Raw genomic sequence first — 23,111 nt, forward strand, 5'->3', positions numbered from 1 at the left:
GAAGAAATCTCCATCTCACCTACAATACCTATGAAAGAAAACAGAAATATTGGAACAGCTTGGCCAATCAAGCAGTATCTGTGGAAAGAGAAACCAGTTGAAGTTCAAAGTACATTTATGTCACTATATACAACCCTGAAATTCATTTTTCTTGTGGGCATACTCAATGAGTTTATTGAATAATAACTATAACAAAATCAATGGAAGACTGCCCAACTTGGGCATTCAACCAAAGTGCAGAAGACAAGAAACTGTGCAAATACAAAAAAAAAGTTATAATAATAATAAGCAATAAATATCGAGGACATGAGATGAAGAGTCCTTGAAAGTGAGTCCACTGGTTGTGGGAACATTTTAATGATGGGACAAGTGAAGTTCGAGAGCCGGAAATTTGAAGGGTAGGTTTGTTTGCATTTGATGAAGGATCCCTGACCCAGCATGTTAACTGATTTCACTTCTGCCTGATGCTGTTTGTCCAGCTGTTCTCCCAGCCATTGGTTTGTTTCAGATTCTAGCATTTGCAGTTTTGTTTTCCATCAGAAGCTCCTTGCAAACGGGAATGGCCTTGCAGGTCACTCGGATGTGTACTTAGTGCTACATTTGAAGAAAAATAACTTTTAAAACCAGACCAGCCACCTAATGTTGCCTTGGGCATCAAATTCAGACATTGCAAAGGGACTCCCAGTTTAATTATCTTAGTCAGCTCATAGTTATCAGAACTGTACAGGTAGTCTCCAAGTTACGAACGTCCGACTTACAGATGACTTGTACTTATGAACCAAGGAAGGAGAATGCTGTCCGCCATTTTAAGTCGGATCGCGACGCCGTCTGCCATTTTAAGTTGTTGCCATTGACACTGTGTTGAGTGTTTGACTTTGTATTTGGCTTAAATTTTTCTTAGCAAGATGCAAGATTCACCCTGACTCCCCCCAGTTCCGGTCGGCTGGTGGTGCAGTGAGATCAGCGCCGGGCTGGAGAACGGAGTTTCCCTGAGTTCGATTTAGTGACAGACCGCTCCTGTGCCGGGTCGATGTTGATCCAGTGACTCCTGTACCATCCGTGCCGGGTTAATGTCGAGCGCACAACTCAACCTCGTAAAATAAAAACACTGCCACCTCCAGTTTAAATTCCCACGTGGAATATTGTGGAGGATCAAATACCCAAATCCAGCACAGCCCCCACTTGTCCCATTTAACCTGTCGCAGTGTGGTAGAGTTTAGGACCCGGGGAATTCAGTGCGGTGGTCCTTAGAACCCAGCGGACCTCGGGAGCCGGCGCAGCTCAGGACCCGCTGCCTGCAATGTTTTTGTTCCATTGACGGGAAGCGATCGCGATTGAAAATAAAGTGGAAGTAATAAAGCATTTAGAAAGAGGTGAAATACTGTCGGTCATTGGAAAAGCGTTAGGCGACAGTCAGTCAATGATCGGAACAATTTTAAAGGATAAAGTGAGAATAATAGAACATGTGAAAGGCCCTGTCCCGATGAAAGTTACAATTATTACTAAGCAATGCAGAGGTTTAATTATTGGAATACATACATTTCTTAAGTGTTTTATATGCATAGAAAGGTAAAATATATACTAAGACAAACATTTGACTAACTGACACTTAATAATACCGGATGTACTTGTTCTGACTTGTGTACAAATCTGACTTAAAGACGGACTCAGGAACAGAACTGGTACGTAACCCGGGGACTGCCTGTAGTGTCTGAGCTAAACAAGGGAAGACTTGGGCTGCAGAAATGCAGTTTTTGAGAAGAATGAGGAAAATGTCACAGAAGGACAGAGTAACAAATGGGGAAATTTTGCAAAAAGCCAGAAAATGAAGAAAGTAGATATCATCAATCAGGCAGTTACTGAGGAAAGAGAAATTCGAGCATCCTGCATTTTGGGAAAAATTGATGGAAGAAAACGTCGCAGTCGACAGCACATGACAGTCATGAGTTACATCTCGGGATGGATGGGTAAAAGTTTTGAAGAGCTTATTAGAACTTCTGAGATTAAAGACAGATGGAAGACCATGGTCACTCATGACACATGATGTTGATGGGTGTCTAAGCTGGGAGAGCTGCCTTATAGATAGTTAAGCAGCAGCCTAACATGGACAATATGCCTGACTCTATCACAATCCCAGGCAACATCCTTATCCCATTAGTAGGATAGACATCTCCAGAGGTGTTTGCACAGTGGTAGACCCATGAGAAACAGAGGAATCCTTGGAATCATTAATATTGACTCCAGCTGATAAGACAAGGGAGCTGAATGTGACCATTGTTGGGTTTGCTCCACCATTTGATCATGACCTATTTATTTTCCCTCTTAGCCCCATTCACTTGCTTTCTCCCTGTAACCTTTCATACCCTTTCTAATCAAGAACATATCAGCCTCCATTTTAAATATACCCAATAACTTGGATTTCACAGCTGTCTGTGGCAATGAATTCCACAGATTCACCACCATTTGTCTAAATAAATTCCTCTTCATCTCTATTGTGAGGCTGTGCCCTGTGATCCTAGACTCCCCCACTATAGGAAACATCCTTTCCACGTCCACTATTTCTAGGGCGTTCAATATTCAGTGGGTTTCAATGATATTCACCCTCATTCTTCTAATCTCCAGTGAGTACAGGCCCAGAGCCATCAAACACCCCTCAAACATTAACCTTTTCATTCCAGTGATCATTCTTGTAAACTTCCTCTGGTCCCTCTCCAATGCCAGCATACTAATTCTTAGATAAGGGGCCCAGTACTCCAAATGCAGCCTGGCCAATGCCTTAAAAAGCCTCTGCATTACATCCCAGCTGATTTGGCTGCCTCTTTATTATTCCACTGCTGACGTACAGTGGCTGAAGTCTGTACCATTTATCAAATGTTGGCAACTCCATCATCTCCCAGACCTTGTGGGCTGGATTACTGAGAATGGAAAGGAGGAAATTTGAACACTGCCACCTAGAGGTTACTCCAGGTCACACACTCTCCTGATTTGGAAATGTATATTGCTGGCCTCTTATACAGTTTCTAAACTTATACAGCACGCTATTGGAGCAGTGCTGCCAGGATAATCAAAGACATGACCCACCCAGCCAGCACACTTTTTGTCCCTCTTCCCTCCGGGAGAAGGTTCAGGAGCATGAAGATTCGTACAGCCAGATTTGGGAACAGCTTCTTTCCAACTGTGATAAGACAGCTGAACAGATCCTGACCCAGATCTGGGCTGTACCTTCCAAATCTCCAGACCTGACTTGCACTATCTCACTTCCCCTTTTCTATTTTCTAATTATGATTTATCATTTAAATTTTTATTATATTTAATTCAATTTGTACTTCAGGGAGCGCGAAGTGCAGAATAAAATATCGCTGTGATGATTGTATGCTCTAGTATCAATTGTTTGGTGACAATAAAGTAAAGTAAAAGTAGACTCCCTTCCCAATAGTACTCCACTAGAAGGAATGCAGCAATTTCAGAAGATAACTCACTGCCATCTTATTAAAAGCAGTCCAGTTTGGGCAATAAGTGCTGATCTTATCATGTCTTGAGAAATGAATGAATTGTTAAATACCCTGCACACATTGCCCATGAAACCAGCCAAATCTTCAAAGTAAATTTATTGTGAAAGTATGTGCATGATACCATATGCCACCTTGAAATACATTTTCATGCAGGCAGTAATGGGGGGGGAGGGGGGAAGAAATAAAAACATGAATTGTAGAGTGTCCTGGAAAGTGAGGATTGCCTAAACACTTTAAGTACTACATGAACAGAACTTTCCTTAGATATTGTGCTGAATAAAAATAAAAATGCAATTCTGATATTCACTGTGATTTGAGAATAACTAGTACATTATTCAGTAATTGTTCAATTTCCTGTTCGTTTTCTCAAATATACTTGCATAATAAAGTTTCTTTAGTATATTAGTTTATAAGTCTTCTCTGTCTTTTTATTGGTTTATAAATAGATAAAGTAGATGGAGTATCTTTTTCCCAGGGTAGAAATCTCTAACACCAGAGGACATGCTTTGAAAGTGAGCGAGGTTAGGTTTAAATGGGGATGAGAAGGCTAAGTTTTTTTTACTCAGTGGTGGATGTCTGGAATGCACCACCTGGTGTAGTAGTAGAGGCAAATACATTAGAGGCTTTTAAGAAACATTTGGATAGGCACATGAATAAAAGGGAGATGGAGGGATGTGAGCATTGTGTAGGTAGGAGGGATTAGTTTTTGGGGTAAGGTTCGATTTATTTTTCAGCTGGTTCCACACAACATTGTGGGCCAAATAGCCTGTTCTGTGTTGTTATTTTTATTTAAATACAGCATAGAATAAGCCCTTCTGGCTCTTCGAGCTGTGCCGCCCAGCATATTTCCCTCCTCCCCCACCCCCCCTCCAACAATTTAACCCTAGCCTAATCATGGGACAATTTACAATGACCAATTAACCTACCAACTCGTACGTCTTTGAGCTGTGAGAGGAAACCGGAGCATCTGGAGGACTCTCATGCGATCACAGAGAGAAGGTACAAACTCCTCAGAGGTAGTGGTGGGAATTGAACACGGGTCGCTGGTACTGTAAAGCCTTGTGCTGCTAACCGCAATGCGGCCCCATCTTCCAATCACTACCTGAAAGTGAATCAGATTATTGTAACTTTGAGAATAATTGACCATATTCTGTTTCCAGGGTCAGAAAGAAAAAGCAAGAACCACATAAGGCTGAAATTCTAATGAAGAAGGCATTAACTTATTGTTAATGGTATGTATACAACTTTATTTCTTACCAATTAGAAGAAAATAGGGGCCGTTTACATCAGTAAATGTTTGGGTGTTGCACGATTTTCTGCATTTGAATTTGAAGATATTACTGAAGTGGAGTACAGGTAACCCCAGTGTTACAGAAAACATGCCATATTGCTTTTTTTTGTAATGACAAACTGTGTCATATGGGCGTGTGGCAAGTTGGAAGAAATGCCTTTGTTTACATACGATAATCTGCCCGTTCCACCAACAGTACTGTGCGAAAGCACGTATATGTTTAAGACTTCTGCACAGTGCTATAATAGACAATAGACAGTAGGTGCGGGAGTAGGCCATTCGGCCCTTCTAGCCAGCACCACCATTCACTTTGATCATGGCTGATCATACACAATCAGTACCCCGTTCCTGCCCTCTCCCCATATCCCTTGACCCCGCTATCTATAAGAGCTCTATCTAACTCTCTCTTGAATGCATCCAGAGACTTGGCCTCCACTGCCTTCTGGGGTAGAGCATTCCACATATCCACCACTCTCTGGGTGAAAAAGTTTTTCTGCATCTCTGTTCTAAATGGCCTATCCCTTATTCTTAAACTCTGGCCTCTAGTTCTGGACTCACCCATCAGCGGGAACATGCTTCCTGCCTCCAGCGTGTCCAATCCCTTAATAATCTTATATGTTTCAATCAGATCCCCTCTCGTCCTTCTAAATTCCAGTATATACAAGCCCAGTCGCTCCAATCTTTCAACATATGACAGTCCTGCCATTCCGGGAATTAACCTTGTGAACCTACGCTGCACTCCCTCAATAGCAAGAATGTCCTTTCTCAAATTTGGAGACCAAAACTGCACACGATACTCCAGGTGGGGTCTCACCAGGGCCCTGTACAGCTGCAGAAGGACCTCTTTACTCCTATACTCAATTCCACTTGTTATAAAAGCCAGCATGCCATTAGCTTTCTTCACTGCCTGCTGTACCTACATGCTTGCTTTCATTGACTGATGTACAAGAACACCTAGATCTCATTGTACTTCCCCTTTTCCTAACTTGACTCCATTCAGATAGTAATCTGCCTTCCTGTTCTTTCCACCAAAGTGGATAACCTCACATTTAGCCACATTAAACTGCATCTGCCATACATTTGCCCTCTCACCCAACCTGTCCAAGTCACCCTGCATTCTCATAACATCCTCCTGACATTTCACACTGCCACCCAGCTTTGTGTCATCAGCAAATTTGCTAATGTTACTTTTAATCCCTTCATCTAAATCATTAAAGTATATTGTAAACAGCTGCGATCCCAGCACCGAACTTTGTGGTACCCCACTGGTCACAGCCTGCCATTCGGAAAGGGACCCGTTAATCACTAATTCTTTGTTTCCTGTCAGCCAGCCAATTTTCAATCCATGTCAGTACTCTGCCCCCAATACCATGTGCCCTAATTTTGCCCACTAACCTCCTATGTGGGATTTTATCAAAAGCTTTCTGGAAGTCCAGGTACACTACATCCACTGGCTCTATATTTGTACAGGTGTACCTAGTAGAGTGGTCACTAAGTTTTTTTTTGTTCAGGTGATGTTCTTTTATAGTTAAAATATGTATAATTTATACTATTGTGCAAAATTCTTCAACACATGTAGGTAGCTAGCGTGCCTAAGACTTTTCCACAGTACACTGCTTGTCCAGTAATCCTCTTCTGACCAGCTTCAAATATATTAAAACAATTCCTTAAATAAGGAGACTTATATTATACCCAACATTCCAGTTATGATTTCATCAATGTGTGCATAATGAAGCATAGCCTCCCTCCATTTTTAAATTTGATTTTCCACGGCAATAAGCAATAATATCCCAATGGCTTTTCTAATTAAGTTTTCCTTCCAGTTTGGATTCTTTTTTTCCCTCAAAAGAGATTGTGCAAACGTGTGCAGTGGGAGATGGGCACAGTATGTAATATGTTTTGGGACAGGGCTATACTTCCCTATATATTATATTGAAAGAGAAGAAAATATAACTCAGGCTGAAAATGATACTTAAATATCTATCTACAGTGTATTATATCTACCTCAGTATTTATGACTGTATCTGCTTTCCATTCATAGCTTGGCTCCATCTTCATCTGAGATGTACAGCAATTAATCTGACAGGGATTCCTGACACAATATTCTATGAAGAATTTTCAGCTAATAAAAAGCACAAATAATAACAACCAGGACATTGGCTTCTAAACGGAATAAAATGCCCAGATGTTTCAAACTAGTTCCGTAGAACTGGTTGATCTTCCCGTCAACATGTGCCAATGCAAAGTCCTCATTGTTTAAGTGGGATGGAAGCTGATTTGTTTTAATTGTGGTTGATGAATTTCCTTGATATTGTCCGTCAATATTCAGTTTGTGTTTTCCAACGTTTGCAAGCCATGGTAGGCTAATGTCACAACTCGCTTGATGCAGTTTGGTTTCTGCCATTAAGTTTGGTCTTTGAAGAGCTGAGTTTGTATCTGAAGAGCTTGGCCTGCTCGACTTCAACCAAAATGACAATATCCAAAGGACAGCTTTTGGGAAGAATGTGACCTGTCTTTGGGTCTGCGTCAGCTGCTGTGAAGTAACTTGCAGATACAGAAGATGGAACCACTTTTCCAATTTTAACTGCCTCAGTTACATGCAACCACAAGATAATTTACAAGATTATACAACAGCAAGCTGAAGCAAAGTGCTGAGGACATGGTGATTATTACATGTAAATATCTGAGCCTATTTTGGTCTTTGCTTATTTTAAAGCACTTGACCATTCAAGTATGGAATCTCATTTGCAAATTATTTTCTGTAGACCTTTTAGTACAAGTGATTGTGACTGGGGGGGGGAAGCGTTATCTTAACTTTAAAATGCAGGTGTTCGTGGAAGGGAGAGCACTTTGTGCTGATTATTCTTTTCATGTGTTGTAGCTTTATTCTGTAAAGCACAAACCAGACAAAAAATAATTGTCCCCTTACAGAGCAGGAGGACAATTACTATTAATTTTTTTTTGCACAAGTTGTGCTAGAAATCAAACACTTTTTAGGTAAAAGGCACTAATGTTATGAGGATAGCTTTTGATTCTAATGGTGAGCTTTCTTTGTTCACTATTAAAATGTTTCACTTGCTTGCGGTTGCCTCCATTCAGTAAGAAAAACGATGCTTATTAAGAAATGGTTTAAGTATTTACAAATGAAGACATTTCCAGGTAGGTTTGGGTTCTGTCCAAGTTGAAACTTCTACCCCTCCCACACAGACACATACACCATATTAATACTATAGAAAGTTCAAGAAGCAATTTCTTGAAAAAAAGTTTTTTCTATAATGTTAATATATTAAACTCTGCAGTATCATGCAAGTTAGAATGCAGAATGAAAATGTGAATTTAATAATTGGCTAGAGCACTATTGATATTTAAATCTGCCAAAGCAAATATTATTTAATGAGCAAAATGCTATCTGGGGAAAAATGCGTTTAGAAATCCAAAGTTGATCCTTCTCTAAAATTACTATTATTCCCAAATATGAAGTATTTCATATTTTTTATGCCTGACTTCCTGTTGACTTAAAAGCTTTACAGTATTCTGAGGTAATTTATCCTTTTTGATTCTAGACCTAGAAATTTCTACTGAAGGTTTTGGAGACTTTGAAGTTGGTGCAATTTTGGCTTTTATTTTTATTTCTATTTTTAATTTTTGTGAAATTGAGTCAATCTATAACTTCCATTTATGGAGAATCTTTGTTGTAGCAAACTGCATAATAGGGGCATAATCAAACAAAACTGGCTGCATGCCACAATTTAGTGGTGTATTCAAAACAGTTGTCTGAAAGGTGGATTTTGAGGAGTGTTGCAGGCAGGAAAGGAAATGGTGGAAATTTAAGGGCTTAGGGTCTTGGCAGCTGGTGCTATTGACTGTAATTGGTGGAGAGATTGTTTGATGATCTTAGGTTTGTTGGGACGTAGAGCAAGGGAAGCCAGGTGGACGTGGGAAAAGCATTGGAACAGTGGTTTCAGTCTTCCCAGTATTAGGAAGAACTTCTGAATCAGAATCAGGTTTATTGTTACTGACTTAAGTTGTGCTGTTTGTTTCGTCACAGCAGCATGACAAATTATAATGAGTTGTATAAAAAGAGTACAGAGGAGGAATAGTGGGGTAGTGTTCACTGACTGTTCATATATCTGATGGCAGAGGGGAAGGAGCTGCAAATCGTTCTGATCCAACATGCTGAGAGTAATTTAGTCTGAGAATTTGGAGGTAGTGAATTGGCCAAGTGTTGCAGTGTTTTCAGAGGTTCTCTGCGTCGTCTGTCAATCAGGTGAAATTGAGGGCGAAGCAGTTGAGCGTTTGTTGCGGGGAGAAACTACACTGTCTAAGTGTTGCCTAACATTTATGCACAGTAGTGCAACAGCTTGCATAACGCGTCAGGTTACAGCGCCAGATCAGATTTCAATTGCTGCCGGTGTCTGTATGGAGTTGTACGTTCTCCCCGTGATCACGTGGATTTCCAGATGCTCCATTTCCCTCCCGTATTCCATTAGGGCCAATGAGTTGTGGGCATGCTGTGTTGGTACTGGAAGTATGGCCCCAGCACAATCCTCGCGGATTTGATTTGAATCGAGCGACACATTTCACTTTCTGTTTCAGTGTACATGTGACAAATAAAGCTAATCTTAACTGTGAAGGAACTGGTGTCTTGTGGATGGGTGAATACGGTTTCACTTGGTCAAAATCTGTCAACTGTTGGGTTTGTAGATTTGATTGAATTAACTGTAAAAGAAGCCTTTCTGAAACTTGAGTTAGTCATAAGACCATAAGACAAAGGAACAGAACTAAGCTATTTGGCCCATCGAGTCTGCTCGCCCATTCCATAATGGCTGATTTTTTTTCCCTCTTGACACCATTCTCCTGCCTTCTCCTTGTAACCACGCTTTTTCATTCAGTTTGCCTCTGCCAGAAGGAAGCCATGAGAGAGGTGATGTTTGAAACAAAGTGTTAGCATCAAGGACAAAATTGCTAAGCAAAGCTGCTAAAATCTTTATACTGCATAAAGGTATTAATTGTCAGTCATTTTGAACGGAGAATGGGCTACTTGTGCAATTGTTCTGTGACTAATGTTTTGGAAGGGTTAGCCTTTGTGTTTATCTGTAATCTTAGATGACATCATTGAGAAAAAGTTAGTGTTGATCAGTTATTTGATTTTTAAAAAATAGCTGAAGTCCAGGTTAAGTTAACTGCCTTTGAAGATGGGAAAACTAAAATGATGATGATTTGAAGAATTACTTGACACGGCTTGATTTTTTACATGATAGTGTAGTTGTGGCATTTGATGGAATTAGTGCTGGATGTCATTAATAATGCTGTAGACTTTTTGAAAAGCATTGTATTGTGATTAATCAGCAATATAATTAAGTAGTGGCCTCTGCTAATGGCATATTTGGAGTACAGTAGCTTGTTGTTGCATAACCAGAAGATTTGGGGGCTTTAGAAAGAGTGGAGAGGAGGTTCACCAGCATGTTGCCTGGTTTAGAGGTTATTAGCTAGAAGGAGTGATTGGGCAAACTTGTGTTTGGTTTCTCTGCCCCATCAGGGGTTGAGTAGCCAACAGACAGAGGCACAGACAGGGTAGGCAAGGGGCGTTCTACCCTAAAGTAGAAATGTCAGATACAGGACAACATAGGTTTATAGTGAGAAAGAAAAGGTAGATTTTTTTTTACAGAGTAAAGTAAAAGTAAATTTGTTATCAAAATAGGTATATGTCACCTTATAGAATGCTGGCATTCATTTTCTTGTGGTTATTCACAGTAGAATAAAGAAATACAATAGAATCAATTAAAAACTACACACAAAGACTGACAATGTGCAAAAGAAGATAAAATGTGCAAATAATACTGAGAGCATGAGTTTGGGTTAGACTAGAAATGAGAGCAGGAATAGGCCATCTGACCTCTCGAGCCTAAACCTGACTACAGCTGGAGGTCATGGGTTGAGGGTGAAAGTTTAAGGGAAGAGGAGAGACCTTCCGGATGAAGAGAGACCTTCACTGACAGGATTGTGAGAGTGTGGAACGAGCATGCAAACACGATTTCAATGTTTATAGAAAGTTTGGATAGTTACATGGTAGGTCTGCGGAGGGCTATGTTCCTGGTGCAGGTCGATGGGAGTAGGCAGTTTAAATGTTTCGGCACGGACTAGATGGGCCAAAGAGCGTGTTTCTGTGCTGTACTTTTCTATGACTGACTTGTAGAGTCCTTGAAATTGAGTCCATGGGTTGTGGAATCGGTCCAGTGGTGAGTTGAGTGAAGTGATCTATGGTGGTTTAGGAGCATGTGATTCACCACCAGCAGAAGTGGTGCAAACAGTCATGGTAACGTTTAAGGTTCATTTGAATAGGCACGTAAACAGGTAGGGAATGGAGGGAGGTCGAGCAAGTACATTTTAGGTGGACATCATGGGCTGCAAAGTGCAGGACCAGAAGCAGCATTTTGCAACTTGTTTGAGTCAGTTGCCAGTATTCTGGTAAGTGTAGATTAATATCTTCTTCCTTTGGCTCTGCTTAGCTTTCTAAATTCGGATGCAAGTCCTGAAACATGAAAGGGCTGTTGTAATTATCGCTCAGCTGCAGGGCAGCCCAAATCAGATTCTCTTCATGCTTCAATGCAGTTTGCTTTTGGTGTTCTCTGATAGTGCTTCTCTCCAACCTTGTTTCATAATTATCACCAGGAATATACTTTGCACTTTTAACCATAAGACTGCTCTTGCTATCAAATATTATATAGAAATGCTGCAGTATATTGAAATGCTTGATATAATAAACTATGTTGTGAATCTTGTATACTTCACAAAATAACTTGTTCAATGACATAAAATATATTTTTTTAAAACACCTAAGAATAAAATAGCTTCAAATATATGCAAGACCCTCTACCTAATTTTCAGTAAGGATTGATAGTTTTTAATCATCTATAGACAATTATAAACCTCCCCTGTCTGAGCCAGGATCTTGTATCTGGATTGTATCCAATATTTCAGAGTTCAGTCATTGCCTTAGTTTCTAAAACGTAAGATACCGTGATGCCTGATTTTTATCGTGTCTGGGATAAAGAAACCTGTTAGAATATCCTTGAGTGCTAAAAACTAGTTATTATAAAATTACCATGAAACTTGAGTAAAACATTTTAATGCCATTTGAAAGGCAATCGCAGCAATTTACATCACTTCACCTCCCCTCCCCTCCCCACTCCCAAAGCTACCATTTTACTGTTTTTGCTAGCACCCTAGTCCCAGCTCACTGATTTCACTGGTCCATCTTGTTACAACAAGGGAAATGGTATCCCTGGTAACTGTATCGGCCATATGTTTACCTTCCTAATCTGTTTATCCCCAATGCCAGATTAGACATGGTTCAGGAAATGTTCTGGACATTTGGCAATGTGTTCTTTAATCTTAGTAACCTAAACTAGGTATTCTTCAATCAGGATCTCTTGCCCACTGCTAACTACATTGTTGACTGCAACATGAAGTACAGGAACTCTGTCCTCTCCCTCATGAGTGTTTTATGCCTTTATGCCAATATTAGCATTGATTTAGAGAAGACTAGAATATAAAAGTAAGGATGTAATGCTATGACTTTATAAGACATTGGTCAAGACCGCATTTGGAGTACTGTGAGCAGCTTTGGGCCCCTTAGAAAGGATGTGCTGGCATTGGTGAGGGCGTGGAGGAGGTTCAGGAAAATGCTCCAAGAAGTGAAAGGGTTAATATGTGAGGAACATTTTGTAGCTCTGGGCCTGTACTTGCTAGAATTTAGAAGACCGATGGGGGGGAGCTCATTGATACCCTACCGAATATTGAAAGGCCTAGATAGAGTGGATGTGGAGAGAACGTTTCTATTAAGTGAGGGAATCTAGGACCAAAGATAACAGCCTCAGAATACAAAGGTGTCTCTTTAGAACAGAGATGAGGAGAAATTTCTTCAGCCAGATGGTGGTGAATCTGTGGAATTCATTGCCACAACTGTTGATACAGAAAGGCAGTGCCTCAGGCAAGAATATACAGATGTAAATATTTAGGGATGGACTTTCCCCTGAAACTGATCACCCAAAATAGTTGTAGTTTGCACATAAGATTATGAAGCTTTCAGTGGAAATCCACTTTCCATGATCTTTTGTGCTGCATTAAAAAAATACATGTAGATAGATCCACCCAAAAAATACTGGACGTGTTCCCAGGTTGAACAAATATTGCTTGGGAGTTTCCACTTATTTCACAGGCCTTTTTGAGGAGGCTTAAAAAAACTCAGTTGGCTCCTCTGCACCCAAGGGTACTGATAAGGATATTTCAAACGGTTTAGACTTACTTGCGTGTGAACCTGATTTCCTGTTTCCTAACTAATTGCACATTTTGGTTTCTCACAATCTGCAGTTGTTACCGCAGGTCATGGGCTGACACTGATTTTGTGGCACATCTTTAAGCTAGTGTAATCGAAAGCTACCGTACCAATTTTTTTTAAACTTTAGAAAATGTATTAAAATGTAGTCTAACTATACTGACTTTGGGAAGATTTTGCATGTGGGGATATACAAGAAAAATCTGTGGGAAAACGTGAGCACTTTTCAAAATGAGATTGTGAAACACTTTATTGAAAAAAGAGGTTGCTGAAGTTGGATACGTTTTAAAAATCTGCAAGCCTTTTCGTTTCCTTTATTTGTTTTATGCAATGCCAGCTGAGAAAAGGGAAGGAAATGCAGCAACTCGGAGAAATTTTCATCTGATGCCCTGTGTTGAGGCTTTTTGACTTTGCTTATGATGAATTTGTGAATGAGTTTTTAAAAATATCATGTATGTGTCAAGGAAAGCTTTGGCAGTATCTGGTAGAAGAGGGTGGCATTTTAAACACTGAAAAATGTTGATGTGTTTTCATGATATTCTGGTGGAGAATTAATAATTCCTGTTTGAACTTAATGCTGAATGAACTTAATGCAAATCGATTGTACAGGTCACTAAATTACAGGTAGCCACACAATTGTGGAGGCGGGCCACTAAGTTACAAGGATTGGGCTCCATGGTGGCGTGAGTGGTTAGCGAGACACTATTACAGCTTGGGGCTTTGGAGTAAGGAGTTCAATTCTGGTGCCATCTGTAAAGAGTTTGTGTGCACCCCTCCCCCTGCACCTGGTGGAATACCTGAGTGTTCTCTGGGTCCTCCAGTTTCTTCCCACAGTCCAAACGTGAACTGGGTAGGTTAGTTTGTCCCGTGATTAGGTTAGGGTTAAATCGGGGTTGTGCGGTTTGCTGGGTGAAGTGGCTAGAAGGACCAGATGGGCCTATTCCACACTGTATCCCTAAGTAAGTGAAATAAAATTGCAAGGAGAGGCTACTCATGTATGTTGAGCATGTAGACTTGTCTGCTGAAGCATCTGGCTTTAATCCTCCAAACAGGATAAATTTTGTGAACTGATATTGATGAAAGATGTTCAGGTTCCTCCATGGATATCATTTACTCAAAAGCAGCACATGGAACTTGTTTAGTGTGGACAATACTGTATATACAACTTCAGTAACTACCAACTGAACTAACTTTTGGATAAATCATTATTTTTGATAAGCAATTATCTTATATCTGCAAGGATAAATCTAGCTAAATGATAATCTAGTATTGGGCAGCTGAACCATTTGAGAAATTGGTACTTCACGTTCTCTGCAATAAATTTAATTTGGAATTTTCCAAATTATTTTGTGAATAGAGAAAATATTTTATTCTAATATCAGTGAATGGAAGTAGAATTTGACTTCATTCAGAAACTTTTTTAGTTTTCTTCAGTTTTCTTTAATTGATTTGTGCAAAAAGTGAACGAACTTGCAGCATCAATCTGATGGTGAGTTCTGGAAGTTGTGCCTTCTCTTGTGAAAGAGAATAACTGGCAGAAAGTCATTAAATCACCCATTCAGCCATATAGACTTGCGCATCAGCTTTTTAAATTACCTTCTCTGTTTTATCTGTTGCACTTTTAATAAGCTATTTTCTGTTAGTAAAGGAAGTCTATTTTTAAAACATTAAATGTGAATTTCAATAAAAAAGCAATGTGTCAACATGTCAACTTTAGCATCTGTTTTGTGGTAAAGCTTCTTACAAAATTTTCATTATAGAAAATTTGACTGGTTTAATTGCTTTGCAATTTTTATAATGCCAGAATGTACCTTGTTTATGGAGTATGCTACTTTTAGTCACAATGTAGTTTGAATTTTCTTCTATCCACTAGTCTTTACAAAATAAAAAATGTTATGACATTCTGGATTTGTAAGTTACTTTTCCTATAATTAATTACACGTTCTACATATTATTAGGTACAGGGGTGGAACCTAGTGTGATCTTTTGCTGTTGAAGCCCATTCACTTCAATGTTCAACATGTGCATTCAGCGATGCTCTTCTGCACACTAACAAGTGGTTATAAGACCATAAGATATAGAACAGAATTAGTGTCTGCTCTGCCATTTCATCATGGCTGAGCCAATCTCCCTCTCAGCCCCAATATCCTGCCTTCTCCTTGAATCCCTTCATGCCTTGTTGATCAAAAATCTTAACCTTTGGCTTAACTATACATAAAGATTTAGCCTCCACAGCTGCCTGTGGCAATTAATTCCACAGATTCACCACTCTCTGGCTAAAGAAATTCCTCCTCATTTCCATTCTAAAAGGATGCCCCTTTATTCTGAGGGTTGTGTCCTCTGGTCCTAGACTCTCCCATCACAGGAAACATCCTGCCCCCATCCACTCTATCAAGGCCTTTCACTATTTGATAGGTTTCAATGAGGTCACTCCTCATTCTTCTGAATTCCAATGAATAAAGGCCCAGAGCCATCAAACGCGCTTCATTTGACAAGCCATTCAATCCTATCTGAGTTATTGTCATCTTCCTGTTACCTTGAACCAGTCAGGCCATTCTCCTCTTATCTCTCTTAATAACATAGCACTTTTGTCCATTGGATTGTTTAGGTTTATTTTGGACCATTCTCTGTCAATTCCAGAGACTGTTGTGTGTGAAAATCCCAGCAGATCAGCTGTTTCTGAGATACTCAAACCAGCATGTCCGGCACCAACAATCACTCCATGATTAAAGTCACTTAGATCACAGTTCTTCCCCATTCTGATGTTTGGTCTGCACAACAAATATCCCTCCTGACCGTGTCAACATGCTGTTATGTATTGAATTACTACAACATCTAGTCAAGTCAAGTCACTTTTATTGTCATTTTGATCGTAACTGCTATGTACAGTACATAGTAAATATGAGACAACATTTTTCAGGACCATGGTGTTACATGACACAGTACAAGAACCAAACTGAACTACAGAAAAAAAACAACACAGAGAAAACAAAACAACTACACTAGACTACAGACCTACACTGGACTGCATAAAGTGCACAAAACAGTGCAGGCGTTACAATAACTAATAAACAGGACAATAGGGCAGTAAAGTGTCAGTCCAGGCTCTGGGTATTAGGGAGTCGGTGATAGCTTGGGGGAAGAAATTGTAACATAGTCTGGTTGTGAGAGCCCAAATGCTTCGGTGCCTTTTCCCAGATGGCAGGAGGGAGAAGAGTTTGTATGAGGGGTACGTGGGGTCCTTCAAAATGCTGTTTGCTTTGCGAATGCAGCATGTAGTGTATGGTGATGGTGGGAAGAGAGACCCTGATGATATTCTCAGCTGATCTCATTATCCGCTGCAGGGTCTTGCGATCCGAGATGGTGCAATTTCTGAACTGGGTAGTGATGCAGCTGCTCAGGATGCTCTCAATGCAACCCCTGTAGAATGTGATGAGGATGGGGGGTGGGAGATAGACTTTCCCCAGCCTTTGCAAAAAGTAGAGACATAGCTTTCTTTGCTATGGAGCTGCTGTTGAGGGACCAGGTGAGTTTCTCCGCCAGGTGAACACCAAGAAATTTGGTGCTCTTTACGATCTCTACCGAGGAGCTGTCAATGTTCAGCGGGGAGTGGTTGCTCCTTGCCCTCCTGAAGTGAACAACCATCTCGTTTGTTCACATTCAGAGACAGGTTGTTGGCTCTGCACCAGTCCGTTAGCCACTGCACCTCCTCTCTGTAAGCTGACTCGTCGTTCTTGCTGATGAGACCCACCACGGTCGTGTCATCGGCGAACATGACTGGTTGATTAGAAATCTGCATTAATGAGCAGGTGTACTTAATAAAGTGGCCTCTGAGTGTACAACATGGCACATTCAACTTCCATTCTGGGAATATTATCCCTGCCAAAACCAGCTACACATACGCACTCTTGGTGCCTACATTGGATTGCCCTGTGCACATATTTTACATGCGCTGGGGACTGTTGATATTCAACAAAATCAGAAGAAGTAAGCAAACAGTTAATACACCTTAGTATTTTGCAGTGTGCTTAGTGGAAGTTTTGGAAAGCCTATGATTCCACTGCTGAGGAAGCAGAAGAGATCTACCATGTTATTACCTGGGATGGAATATTTCAGCTGTGAGAATCTGGATAGACTAGATTCCTTCGAAGCAAATGAAAGTGAGCAAGACCTGAGAAGAATACAAGTTTGAAGAGTACAGTATGATTCTTCTCCCCAAAGTAGAGGTGCCTATAATCAGACAGGTATGAGGTTTTGACAGGATCCGAGTAAGAACTATTTTTCCTCGGTGTATGCATCTGGAATATGTTGTCTGAGTGGGTATTAACATTTTGTCAAAGTTTAGAAGGGAACTAAACAAGTTCAAAGGTTCATTTATTATCAAAGTATTCAACTTTGAAATTCTTCAATTCTCCAGATAGCCATGAAACCAAGAATGAAAAGATCAGCAGCAGACTGGGGGGAGAAAAGTCCGAAGTCCGAGACCACATTCAAAGTGCAGAAAACCAGGGTGACATTCTCCAAGCAGTAGCCTCTTCCCTCTCTAGTGGCAGAGCAATCCCACCAGCGATCAAGAGACAGTCTCCCTTCTCCAGCAGCAGAACACTCTCACTAGCAATCAAAAGGCATTCTCCCCTCTCCAGCAGCAGAGTAATCCTACCAGCGACAAGTGGTAGCTGGTTATAGATGGGTACTTGTTAGTTGGCATGGGCATGAAGTACAGCACAGAAACATGCTCTCTGACACTATCAAGACACAGATTTTATAAGAAGCTGGTGAGGACTCTTCTGGAATTTGGATTTAGTTTTAGACTAACCACTTAGGGCAGAAGGCTGCAAAAAGGGTTTTTTAGAATGGTACCAGGCATAGGAGGGTTCATGTGGGATTGGGGAACTCCCTGATGTTTCCCTTGGCACAGATAAGATTAAGGGGACATAAACACAAGAAATTCTGCCAATGCTGGAAATCTTGAGAAACACATACAAAATGCTGGAGGAACTCAGCAGGGCAGACAGCATCAATGGAGAGGAATAAACTGTCAACATTTCCATCCTGATGATGGGTCTCAAAAGGTCAAAGTAAACTTATTATCAAAGTGCATAAATCCTACCACATACAGCCCAGAGATTCATCTTCCTGCATACTCAATATATCCATAATAGAATAATAACCATAATAGAATCAGTGAAATACCATTTCAGAATCAGGTTTATTATCACTGGCATATGTTGTGAAATCTGTCTTTTGTTCAGTGTGCAAAAGACAACAAACTGTGCAAATACAAAAAAAAATAGTGAGGCATCTGGAAAGAAATGGATCCATCAGGCAGACACAGCATGGATTCAGCAAAGGCAGGTCCTTACTGGAGTTCTTTGAGGATATAATAAGCGCAGTGGATAGATTGGAACAGATGGACGTTATTTACTTGGATTTCTAGAATGCGATAAATAAGGTGCCACATAAAAGACTTAACCATAAGATAAGAATGCATAGAGATGGGGGGTGATGTATTAGCATGGATAGAGGATTGGTTAACCAATAGAAAGCAGAGACTTGGGATACATGGGTATTACTCTAGATGGCAATCAGTGGTGAGTGGTGTGCCACAGGGATCAGTGCAGGGCCTGCAACTGTTCACGATATACATTAATGATCTGGAAGAGAGGACTGAGTATAATGAATCTAAGTCTGTTGATGATACTAAATTGAGTGGAAAAGCAAATTGTGCAGAGGATGGGGAGAGTCTGCAGAGAGATATAGATAGGTTAAGTGAGTGGCAAGGTCTGGCAGATGGGGTACAAGGTTGGTAAATGCAAGGTCATCCACTTTGGATGGAAAAATGAAAGATTATTATTATTTAAATGGTAAAAAATTGCAGCATGCTGCTGTGTAGAGGGACTTGGGAGTGCTTGTGCATGAATCACAAAAGGTTGGTTTGCAGGTGTAGCAGGCTATCAAGAAGACAAATGGAATGTTAGCCTTCATTGCTAGAGGGATTGAATTTATGCTGCAACTGTACAGAGTTCTGGAGAGGCCGTACCCTACAGTACTGTGTGTATTTCTGGTCTCCTGACTTGAGGAAGGATATACTGGCTTTGGAGACGGCACAGAGCAGATTCACCAGGTTGAATCCAGAGATGAGGGGGTTAGACAATGAGGAGAGATTGAGTTGCCTGGGTCTGTACCTGTTGGAATTCAAGAGAATAAGAGGAGATCTTATAGAAACGTAAAATTATGAAAGGGATAGATAAGATAGAGGCAGGGAAGTTGTTTCCACTGGTAGGCAAGATGAGAACTAGGGGACATGGCTTCAAGATTCAGGGAAGTAGATTTAGGATGGATATGAAAAGGAAATGCTTTTCCCAGAGAATGGTGAATCTGTAGAATTTGCTGCCCAATGAAGCAGTGGAGGCTACCTCAGTAAATATATTTAAGACAAGGTTGGATAGATTTTTGCATTGTAGGGGAACTAAGGGTTCTGAGGGCAAGGCAGTTTGGTAGAGATGAGTCCATGGTCAGATCAGCCATTATTGAATGATAGAGCAAGTTCAATAGGCCAGATAGGATCATAGAATTATAGAAAATCTACAGCACAATCTAGGCCCTTCGAACCACAATGCCGTGCCGAACATGTACTTTAAAAATGGTTACCCATAGCCCTCTATTTTTCTAAGCTCTATGTACCTATCCAGAAGTCTCTTCAAAAGCCCTATTGTATCCGCCTCCACCAACGTCACTGGCAGCCCATTCCATGCACTCACCACTCTCTACGTAAAAAAAAAAACTTACTCCTGACATCTCCTCTGTATCTACTCCCCAGCACCTTAAACCTGTATCCTCTCATGTTAGCCATTTCATCCCTGGGAAAAAGCCTCTGACTATCCACATGATCAATGCCTCTCATCATCTTATACACCTCTGTCATGCCACCTCTCATCCTCTGTTGTTTCAAGGAGAAAAGGCTGAGTTCACTCAATCTATTCTCATAAGGTATGCTCCCCAATCCAGGCAACATCCCTGTAAATCTCCTCTGCACCCTTTCTATAGTTTCCACATCCTTCCTGTAGTGAGGCGACCAGAACTGAGCACAGTACTCCAAGTGGGGTTTGACCAGGGTCCTATATAGCTGTACTTACCTCTTGGTTCCTAAACTCAAGTCCCATGGTTGTTGAAGGCCAATAAACTGTATGCCTTCTTAACCACACTGTCAACCTGCTCAGTAGCTTTGAGTGTCCTATGGACTCTGACCCCAAGATCCTTCTGATCCTCCACACTGCCAAGAATCTTACCACTAATACTATATTCTGCCATCATTTTTGACCTACCAAAATGAACTACTTCACACTTATCTGGGTTGAACTCCATCTGCCACTTCTCAGCCCAATTTTACATCATATCAATGTCCCACTACAATGTCTGACAGCCCTCTACACTATCCACAACACACCCACCCTTTGTGTCATCAGTAAATTTACTAACCCATTCCTCCACTTCCTCATCTAGGTCACATAAAAATCATGAAGACAAGGGGTCCCAGAACAGATCCCTGAGGTACACCACTGGTCACTGACCACCATGCAGAATATGGCCCATCTACAAACACTCTTTGCTTTCTGTGGGCAAGCCAGTTCTGGATCCACAAAGCAATGTCCCCTTGGATCCCATGCCTCCTTACTTTCACAATAAGCCTTGCAAGGGGCACCTTATCAAATGCCTTGCTCAAATCCATACTCTACCTTCATCAATGTGTTTAGTCACATCCTCAAAAAATTCAATCAGGCTCATAAGGCACGATCTGCCTTTCACAAAGCCATGCTGACTATTCCTAATCATATTATGCTTCTCCAAATGTTCATATATCTTGCCTCTCAGGATCTCTATCAACTTACCAATCACTGAAGTAAGACAAACTAGTCTATAATTTCCTGAGCTATCTCTACTCCCTTTCTTGAATAAGGGAACAACATCTGCAACCCTCCAATCCTCCAGAACCTTTCCTGTCCCCACTGATGATGCAAAGCTCATTGCCAGAGGCTCCTCTCTTGACTCCCACAGAAGCCTGGGGTACATCTCATCCAGTCTTATCCAACTTGATGCTTTCCAAAAGCTTCAGCACATCCCCTTTCTTAATGTCTGTATGCTCAAGCTTTTTAGTCCACTGTAAGTCTTCCCTATAATCGCCAAGGTCCTTTTCTGCATTGAATACTGAAGCAAAGTATTCATTAAGTACCTCCGCTACCTCCTCCAGTTCCATACACACTTTTCCACTGTCACACTTGTTTGGTCCTATTCTCTCACGTCTTTTCCTCTTGCTCTTCACATACTTGTAGAATGCCTTGGGGCTTTCCTTAATCCTGCTCGCCAAGGCCTTCTCATGGCCCCTTCTGGCTCTCCTAATTTCATTCTTAAGCTCCTTCCTGCTAGCCTTATAATTTTCTAAATCTTTATCATTGCCTATTTTTTGAACCTTTCATGAGCTTTTCTTTTCTGCTTGACTAGATTTTCAACAGCCTTTGTACACCACAGTTACTGTACCCTACCATACAGTCTCATTGGAATGCAGAATGCCATGCAAATATTCCCTGAACATCTGCTGCATTTCTGCCATACATTTCCCTGAGAGCATCTGTTTCCAATTTATGCTTAGAAGTTCCTGCCTGCTAGCTTCATATTTCCCCTTACTCCAATTTCCTAACTTGTCTGTTCCTATCCCTCTCCAATGCTATGGTAAAGGAGATAGAATTGCGATCACTATCTCCAAAATGCTCTCCCACTGAGAGACCTGACACCTGACCAAGTTCATTTCCCAATACTAGATCAAGCACAGCCTCTCCTCTTGTAGGCTTATCTACGTACTGTAGAATTGGGAAATTAAAATCACCCACAACCACAACCCTGTTATTATAACACCTTTCCAGAATCTGTCTCCCTATCTGCTCCTCAATATCCCTGTTACTATTGGGTGGTCTTAAAAAAAACACCCAGTAGAATTATTGACCTCTTCCTGTTTCTAACTTCCATGCACCGAGACTCAGTAGACAATCCCTGCATGATTTCCTCCTTTTCTGCAGCTGTGACACTATCTCTGATCAACAGTGCCACGCCCCACCTCTTTTGCCTCCCTCACTGTCCTTTCTGAAACATCTAAAACCTGGCACTCGAAGTAACCATTCTTGTCCCTGAGCCATCCTAGTATCTGTAATGACCACCACATCATAGCTCCAAGTACTGATCCATGCTCTAAGCTCATCCGCTTTAATCGTGATATTCCTTGCATTAAAATAGGCAAATCTCAAACCATCAGTCTGAGTGCATCCCTTCTCTATCACCTGCCTACCCTCCCTCTCACACTGTCTCCAAGCTTCCTCTATTTGTGAGCTAACCACCCCTTCCTCCGTCTCTTCAGTTCGGTTCCCACCCCCCAACAATGCTAGTTTAAACTCTCCCCAATAACCTTAGCAAACCTCCCTGCCAGGATGTTGGTCTCTCTTGGATTCAAGTGCAACCCATCCTTTTTGTGCAGGTCACGTCTGCCCCAAAAGAGGTCTCAGTGATCCAGAAATCTGAATCCCTGCCCCCTGCTCCTATCCCTCAGCCATGCATTTATCCTCCACCTCACTTTATTCCTATACTCACTGTTGTGTGGCACAGGCAGTAATCCTGAGATTACTACCTTTGAGGTCTTGCTTCTCAACTTCCTTCCTAACTCCCTGTAGGCTGTTTTCAGGACCTATGGTAGGACCCTTTTCCTATCTATGTCGTTGGTACCAACATGTACCATGACCTGTGGCTGTTCACCTTCCCACTTCAGGATATTGTGGACGCGATCAGAAGCATCCCAGACTCTGGCAAAAGGGAGGCAAACTACCATCTGTGTTTCTTTCCTGCATCCACAGTAACACCTGTCTGACCCCCTAACAATTCTGCTATCACTGCTGCCATCCTCTTCCTTTCCCTACCCTTCTGAGCC

General features: G+C 41.1%; 1 protein-coding gene across 1 annotated transcript in view; it reads left to right on the forward strand.

Moving 5' to 3' along the window:
- LOC132404990 (interleukin-11 receptor subunit alpha-like) overlaps window positions 1-15,047 on the forward strand; it is a 108,534-nt gene extending 93,487 nt beyond the window's left edge. The window contains exons 11-12 of the mRNA XM_059989649.1: window positions 4,673-4,744; window positions 6,845-15,047. Of these exons, the coding sequence (XP_059845632.1) occupies window positions 4,673-4,742 (70 nt within the window). The 3' untranslated portion in view covers window positions 4,743-4,744; window positions 6,845-15,047. The remainder of the gene's footprint in view (window positions 1-4,672; window positions 4,745-6,844) is intronic.
- The last annotated feature ends 8,064 nt before the right edge of the window (window positions 15,048-23,111 follow it).

This window comes from Hypanus sabinus, chromosome 14, assembly GCF_030144855.1.
Source record: "Hypanus sabinus isolate sHypSab1 chromosome 14, sHypSab1.hap1, whole genome shotgun sequence".
NCBI classification, from domain to species: Eukaryota; Metazoa; Chordata; class Chondrichthyes; order Myliobatiformes; family Dasyatidae; genus Hypanus; species Hypanus sabinus.